Source organism: Empidonax traillii, unplaced genomic scaffold (assembly GCF_003031625.1).
Source record: "Empidonax traillii isolate 1590-97213 ecotype Southwest subspecies unplaced genomic scaffold, ASM303162v1 scaffold8:size5222938, whole genome shotgun sequence".
Classification (NCBI taxonomy): Eukaryota; Metazoa; Chordata; class Aves; order Passeriformes; family Tyrannidae; genus Empidonax; species Empidonax traillii.
Genome location: NW_020955201.1, coordinates 3,815,565 through 3,823,508, shown reverse-complemented (window position 1 = coordinate 3,823,508; position 7,944 = coordinate 3,815,565). Strand labels below are relative to the sequence as shown.

Below are 7,944 nucleotides of genomic sequence, written 5' to 3'. Positions count from 1 at the left end.
TCCACTGCAGCCACACCACTCCAAGTGGAAGGAACCTCTTCTTTCTGAAAAAGACTCCCTCCCCCGCACCCCTGGTAATGACAAAATATCCCAGCCATGCCCCCTCCTGCCTATTGCAAAAATTAAACCTGTCCTGGCCAGAGCCAGGACAAATATGAACTGTGGATATCAAAAACTATCACACACAGTGCACATTTTAGTATTATTAACAATAAAGAAATCTGTCTTGTGGTGATATACGTCAATACCTAAACACATTTCTTCATGTGACTATCAGTGATGGGTCGAAGTAGGACACTTGGCACAGTGCCGCCCACTGCACTCAGTGTAAACACTTAGATGGTCAAAACTGGATTTTATTTACAAAGATTTTCATGCATGACAGTTTTTTTCTTCTAAAATTATATAAAATACATTTAAGAAAAGAATGACATTGCATATTTGCATGAACAACAAGGAAAGAAGAGGAAGAATACTAAATAGCTTAACTAAAATCAGCAAATAGTTGAACTGAGATAAAGTTACAAAACAACCAACCTTTGTCACCAATTACAGGGCCAAAAAGCAGTTCAAGTCTCCAAGCCAAGAACTGACACCCGAAGAAGAGCCAAGCTTTATTCCTTGATATTTTGAAGTAGCCTTAATAAATGAGACTCAATAACCTGTTGAACTAGATCAGAGAAAAAAGATGAGCTTAATCAGTGTTCCTTTTTTTTTTCATATTTTTAGGGTTGTATTGTTTTTTCTGCCAGATGCCTGCTTGTCCTGTACAATGATTTATTAAAAGCCAGATGGGAATAAATTCACTTTGTGAAGAGAATTTGCATCCCTTCAGAAAATAAAAGCCTTATATAATGCAACAACAATACATCCAGTAAGGCAGATGATGGGTTTTGGGGGTCCTCATCTGTTCTGTGGTTTGAATAGGTTGGTAGCATACAGAAAGCAAATTTTTAGCCTAAAAAGTAGGGGAAAAATTATTAGGAATTTCTTCTGTGGAACATTCTGAGATTAAGGTTTTGAAGCAGTCCTGCATCTAGACATCTGTGAAGTTACTGGCTCATTCATAAGCAGAGGGCTCTGCTTGGAGAAGCAGCACATGCAGTGCTGGGTGTATTTTTGGGTTCAGTTCATTTTTGTAATGGCAGACATTGCACACCTTTCAAAATGAAGGCAAGATGAGTTAAAAAAACAATGAGAGTCCCTTCTTTGCTTCTGTTTTCCATAACTAAGTGAGGTAGTATATTCACTACTGATCCTATTACTGTGTGCCTCCAAGACAAACTAGAGATAGAGCTAGTATGACAGGGGAAGAAGGTTTTTTCAAACTACATTTTTACACGCCTGTCAACCACAGTGAGTGGTTCAGGAAGGCTGCAAGCCTCTTACCATTGTCCAGTGACACACTGCTTTGTACAGGGATGGGGGAGCAGCTCGGCTCCCCATGTCTAAATCATGGCTGCATCAGCCCTAAACACCAATATTTGTTCCCACTGATGCAGATCTAGGCCAGTGACATTTTCTTACTTGGTACCTGGCTTTCTGAAAAAAGGATGGAAGCCCCTACCCATTTTGGCCTGATTAGTTTAGGTGTATTAAGACTTGTAGGACAGCTGCAAAACCTCTATCAGGTCATTAAAGCAGCTACATATACAAGGAGCTGTAAAAATTAAAATATTTTAGAAGAGTTTACATTTGCGATACTTACCACTCCGATAGCCCAAGGCTACAGCCAAATCCATGGAATTATAGCCAGCATCTGTTTCGATAGTTGGATCAGCACCACTTTCTATGTAAAACAGGAACAGAATCTTTTATTTCTGACAATGAGAACTGATAGTACATTATTACTGGCAATAATGACTGTTTGGACAGTCTGCTTACCAAGGAGAATTTTTACACATTTCACATGGTTCCCATGTACTGCATATAGTAAGGGTGTGCCTCCATTCTGCAAAAGCAGAGAAATGCCTTAAGACACTTAGTAATTAAGCAGTCTGCAATTCTAATTCCCTAAAACACCAATATGCTTCTATGTATCAGTAAGAGACTTCATACTATAATTTTATGAAAATGAGGTTGTTTTGGATCTTCACAACTTCCATCTTTTTTTGTCTGTTTTTTAAACTTTAAGCTCACACTTCTACAAGGAGCCAGCATTAATCTTGTTCTCCTTCTCCCAAGAAATCAGAACTAGTAGAACCAACTTCTCTTATCCTATGGAAGTTCTGAAACTCTCATATATTTCGGAAGAGGTAAAACAATTTTAAAATCCAAGCCAGTGTTATTTCCTGCTTCAGTTTTCTGACCAAAGCACCCTCTGACATAAATTTAAGCTAGAGTCTTACCCAGTCATACTCATTGACATCAACTCCACAGTCGAGCAGCATTTTGACAATATCTGTGTACCCTTTACTGCAGGCCAGTGAGAGAGCACTTTCTCGCCCTTTTCCCAGAATCTGAGGATCTGCACCCTGAAATAATAGTATCAATTTAAAAACAAGAAACAAGTTTGAGGTTTTACATAGAACTTAAATTTAAATCATTTAACTCTATAGCAACACTGACAAACTCAGGAAGGCAAAATGAGTAAATAAATTTAAAATTGTGTTTTTTTCCTTACATTCTGGAGGAGAAATTCCACTACTGCTATCTGCCCATGAGCTGCAGCCCACATCAGAGGGGTAAATCCTTCTTCATCCTTATGATTGATTAAATTTTCTGTTTAAAGAAAAATATATAACTTAGTAATCCCTTTCACTGATGCACTGTAAGAGCTGGTGAAATGTGTTGATGAATCCATGGTGAATACCATGTATTCACCAGGTACCAGTGTGGCCTAAAAGTCATTCTCATCTTAACTTCAAAAACAAAATTCTCTCCCAGTGGTGGTAGAAGTAAGTACCTTTGTCCCAGAAAGAAAAACACATCCAACTGACCAAACTAAGAGTTAAACTTTTCATTTAATACTTTAAAATTTAAGTTTTTAAACTTTATAAAGTATATTATACTGTAGGCAGTGGTTTTTTTCATACAGTGAGCCATACAATGTTATAAAGAATATGCCTATACAGCAATATAGATAGAACAACTCCATTCCCTTCAAAGTTCATGTAATCAATATCTATGAAAACAATTAAGGTCTACATCTAGTGCAGCTGCGGAAAAAAAAAAAAAAAGCTTTTTTTAACAATTGGCTGGCTGAAATAGTTCAGGTGGATTTTTTTAAAAAATATCTATACTTTAAAAAATTCCATGCGTATCACAGTAACAAAATAAACATTTTTAATCATTACCAACACTCCAGAATTGATCTGCTTTTCATATACATGGCTTATTACAAAGTAGATAGACTTAGTGACTCAATACTTGCTTTCCAGTAAACAGTTCAACAAGGATGCACTGAAAGCATGGCTGATTACTAGTAGTACAATAAGAATACACTATTAACTAAATAGTACAAAATTCAATATGTTATGTAAAGTTGAAATTTTTTTGTATACGTATTGTGGACAACAAAGACTGAAGACTGTCACACAACTCAGAATGTGTAGTACAATGATAGTGCAGGTGTGAGTCACGGCTTAAATTAGCAGCACTCAGGTCCTTATGCTGATTGATTGAATAGAATTGGAAAGCCATCATTGGAAGAAATGTGTTTTAAATTACAAAGAATATCTAAAAATAAAATTACTACTCCTGTTAATGCTAATGTTTTAATTTAAATGCGAATCATAGCACTAAGTGAATAATAGACTGATGTGGAACAGCGGTCCACATCTACAAAGCACAGATAAGTCAAATATCTTTCAATTTGTACCAGAACTGAGGACTTATTTTTTAATACAGCTTCAAGGAAAGGTCAAATAGAACAGCATGTAAATGGCCCAAAGGAGAAAGAAAGGCATTTAACCTCTTTCTGTCTTACCTTGTTCAATACGTGTGGCCAGATATAACATTTCTCCCTGAGCAGCCAGCTGATGGACTGATAAAGCTGCAGAAAAGGAAGCAAAAGCATGTTTTACACACACCAGTTTTCATTATACTTTAACTGGAGCAGAGTATAACACGGCCATTGGCTCGAGCAGTACAGAACTTGGATTTGAGAGGGTATATAGGTTTCACCTTATACTCTGAACTGAAATCACTCTCTTAAATACTAAAGTTTTCAAAGACTTCCACAGGTTTACATAATTTTTTAACCATTGCAGAAGTCATACTTGAAAGCAAAGATACATACTTCTCATGCTGACTTTTTACAAAGCGACATGATCTCTTCTCTACTACTTGCTCAGCAAACCAAGATCACATTAAGACCATTTATCAAATGAAATTAAACATATGTTGATAAATTAGGGATGTGTAATTTAAAAATTACACCTAAGACACTGCGTATCATCAGAAGAGCTCTCCTGCTATTCAAAAGAGAAAACCTCTAGTGTAACTCTCACTCGCTACAATGTGGAATAGATCTGACATTACAAAATTATATACAACCTGATGTACAGAGGGGAAGGAAGAAATTATGTTTTTTGTTTTTTTTTTTTAATTCCTTAATATAAGGTACCATGTCTTAAAAGCAGAATAATTCTTAAGAGATTATGAAGAAAAAATCTCCAATCCCACACTAAACGCAACTTGGAGCAGGCCTGAAAGATGCTCAGGAGGGAATATGTAATATATTATCCACACTACATAGTAATAAAATCAGCTAATGTTTACATCAGCTGTAAATGTTGACTGTCCTCAGTCACTACATGAAAGTTTCAGAAAGACATCACATTTATTCAGAGGCCTAAACTTCAGCTCCAGATTAATTCTTCCCAAGCAAGTGGCTTTTTGAAAAAAACCCCACTATAATTTATAGAGGAAATAATTTACAGATAAAGTAAATTAATGCAAATTAATTTATAAAGAAAATGGTTGAAAAATCAGAAAACCACCCACTATAAGTAACACTACTTTCTTGATTTTCAAGATCCATGACAATCGTGATATTTGCAGTTTTCTGTAGCACTTACCAATCACCTAATTTTAATAAATTTTACAAGATGCACAAATTCTGAAAATGTCTATGACGCACATTAACTTACAGCTTACAAAAAAATTAGAAAAATCTTTACCTGTATTATTTAAATCAGTAATTAGATTCTTTCTGGAAAATAAGCTTCAGTCATTAATTCAATACAAAAGGTGGATGACTTTTGTGGTTGGAACCATATGATATTAGACAAGACTAATTTCAGTGTTTTCTTCCTATGTCAAAGTTCATTGCAACACCAAAGGAAAAACGGGAAAAATCTGTCAAGCATTCAACGTACAGTTCACAAAATAATTATTAACAGTAAAGCAGAAGGATACTTACAGTTCACAAGCAGAGGTGTTGTAGAGACTTCGTTTCCCCTGTGTTTGTTAGTTAAAGTGGTTGATTGTTTTATTGGTGAGAAATGCTTAGTAGTTGATGGAGTATAAACATGTCTTACTTGGATACCAGGGGAAGGAGAAGTATGGCTGTTGCATTCAGCTACATTGAACAAAAAAACCAGACAGGATTTCAGTACTAGTAAGAGCATTAAAAGCAAGCTATAGATTCTAAGTCAAACTAGAAAGCAGCAGTATCACAAGACCTTGAAAATCCATGTTAAGAAAGCTTTTGACATGTGCTTTTCCCACTGTGTATTGTGAAAGTTGAATAAAGGGCTGCATTCATTTCTAGCATAAAACAGTGCTGCTACCACACACATTCAGTATGGCACAATGTCACCCAAAGACTCTAAATGAGGTAAGCCTATGTCTAGATTTTTCAACATGCCTGGCATGGATTTATCTGTAGGAGGGTTCCACTCAACCAGTCATATCCTTACAGACACTCTAATGCAATGACATGATGCACCTCTGGTCAGACATGCAGTCAGGTAACTGCTCAGATCATGCCTCTGCCTGCTCCCAACCAGTCCACTGCATGGGTGGAGATGACCTTCACTAACTTTCTTCACCAAGGCTTTTCCCAGTCCTGGGTAATATTTTAACAGCATTATGAATGCCTTATGAATATTTATCCACCAGGAAAAGAGACGCTCCACACTAACTTACATAAAATGCAACAGCAGGTCACCCCTTAGAATTCAGGAAGTCATTCAGTGGTAATGTGTTCCCTCATACTAACTTTCCTTTGTTTTCTCTTAGAAGCTAATGGCATTTTACCACAGAATATATTTATATATTGCCTTGGCTTCTGATTCTCAAAAGCTGCTTACGGTTTAGAGAAGTAGCTGAGAAGCCAAGTAATTTTAAAGAAGCTAACTGATTAAATACTGGAAAGACACTGAAGGATTAAACTCCCTATTGATTTTAAACCAGTGTGCAACAGTAATTAATACCTGGAAGGTAATTAACACACACGCTGAATTAACACCATAGAGAACTTTGTGATCATAAACCCAAGCGCAAATTCTGGGAAAGAACTAATTAAAAGAAGTAGAGCTTTACAGGATAAAAATTAAATTACATTTTGTTTGCCAATCAAATAGCTACAGCTGACTTCACTGAATTAAATGCCCTACCACAGATTTTGACCCGTGGTCCCTGGATCTGCAGGACTACTTCTAAGACAGCAATGTCTACTGCTGACAGATCTAAGTCTGCCTCTCAGACCTGTGGCTCTGCGGGTGAGCACTTAGGGCCTCCCAGTCAAAAAAGTCTGAAAACTGCAATGGCTGAACTGCAGCCCAGCAATACCAATCAGTGAAACCATCGAAATTCACAATAGGCATGTATTTGCATTTGTTTCAGAAAATGGATGACATTCAACCTCATGAGAAAACACACCATTAACAGTCTGAAATATGACATCAGTTAAGGGGAAATAAATGGAAGATCTAATTTTGTTCTGTATCAGTATCCCCAGCCATGAAAAACATGGATTAGTCATGATGAAGCTGCCCAGCAATGGCTGGATTAGCTGCAGGCATTCAGAATTGGAGCAGCTTTTGCTTTCAAGTAGCGTGAAGCTGAGCTGACAAGCCCTTTTCTACAACCACAGGCTCTGTACAGCCACAGTGATAAAACAGACAACCACAAGACCTACATTATTTTTTCCTCATACTAGTGAAAAGATAAAATATGCTGCTGAAAGCTAAAATTAAAATCATCGCATAGTGCTTTCAGAAGTGTTTTGTGAAGATCCATACTGTTGTAGTACATGCTACACAAATGTTTCCATGATCAGCATCAGCTCTTGTTAACTTGGACTTTTTGTGCCACTGCTTTTTCCAATGTAAAAGAAAAATTGAAATATGTTTTAAAAAATAATCTTGGTGAAAATTAATGTTACATCAATAATCCATTAATGATATAATAAATAGGGGAAGAAGTCTTAGAAAACTGATTAATACACATATAAGGTAGTGGCTTTTTTTTTTTAAGAAAACATAATAGCTTAACAGGATGACACAGTCCACAGATAACAATCTGTACCATAAATTCAACCTTTAAATAAGACAGACGCAACTTCAAGGTCAGAGTTGACTTGGTCTTGAATATTTTTACTGTCTTCCTCATTCAGAGACTTCACAAATCGCGAGCAGACATTCATATCAAATCTATTGGGCAAAATGAATTTCATCCCCATGGTGACACTCTGAGCTGGGCCTTCCTCTGTGCTGGAGTCTAGCTGATGCTCCACTTTAATGTCTGGCATGGGAGGCAGGTTGTAGCTCGTGGTACATTCTTCCACAATTAACTGGGCCCCAATATCTAAGTTTGTTGACGATGCCATGGCTTCAATCACATGAAAGTTTCATGCAAAATGTTTCTTCATGGTTTCCAGCTAAGTCCAATTCCATCTAGCCAGGTCCAGTGTTTTGAACACGCTGCAAATGAACAAACATAACACAGGTTAAGAACATTCTGGTGAAACAGTGAATAAAAATACACCAAATTTGG

The 7,944-nt window shown here is 36.7% G+C and overlaps 1 protein-coding gene across 1 annotated transcript; it reads right to left on the bottom strand.

Moving 5' to 3' along the window:
* Positions 1-335: 335 nt before the first annotated feature.
* On the bottom strand, positions 336-7,877 carry ANKRA2 (ankyrin repeat family A member 2). Its single transcript, XM_027883328.1, has 8 exons — positions 7,489-7,877; positions 5,366-5,524; positions 3,929-3,994; positions 2,624-2,721; positions 2,349-2,474; positions 1,885-1,951; positions 1,709-1,789; positions 336-670 (listed from the first exon to the last, which is right to left on the bottom strand). The coding sequence occupies exons 1-8, from the start codon at positions 7,775-7,777 to the stop codon at positions 615-617; spliced, it is 942 nt and encodes a 313-aa protein (XP_027739129.1). The 5' UTR covers positions 7,778-7,877; the 3' UTR covers positions 336-614.
* Between the last annotated feature and the right edge of the window lie 67 nt (positions 7,878-7,944).

What these genes read in the sequence shown, in the direction of transcription:
- ANKRA2 (XM_027883328.1), bottom strand. Translation starts at nt 7,777, where the DNA reads ATGGCATCGTCAACAAACTTAGATATTGGGGCCCAGTTAATTGTGGAA. An exon ending in TGGAATTTCTCCTCCAGAAT is followed by an intron (nt 2,475 to 2,623) that starts GTAAGGAAAAAA and finishes CTATTATTTCAG; the next exon opens with GGTGCAGATCCTCAGATTCT. An exon ending in AGCCTTGGGCTATCGGAGTG is followed by an intron (nt 671 to 1,708) that starts GTAAGTATCGCA and finishes TCTCTGATCTAG; the next exon opens with TTCAACAGGTTATTGAGTCT.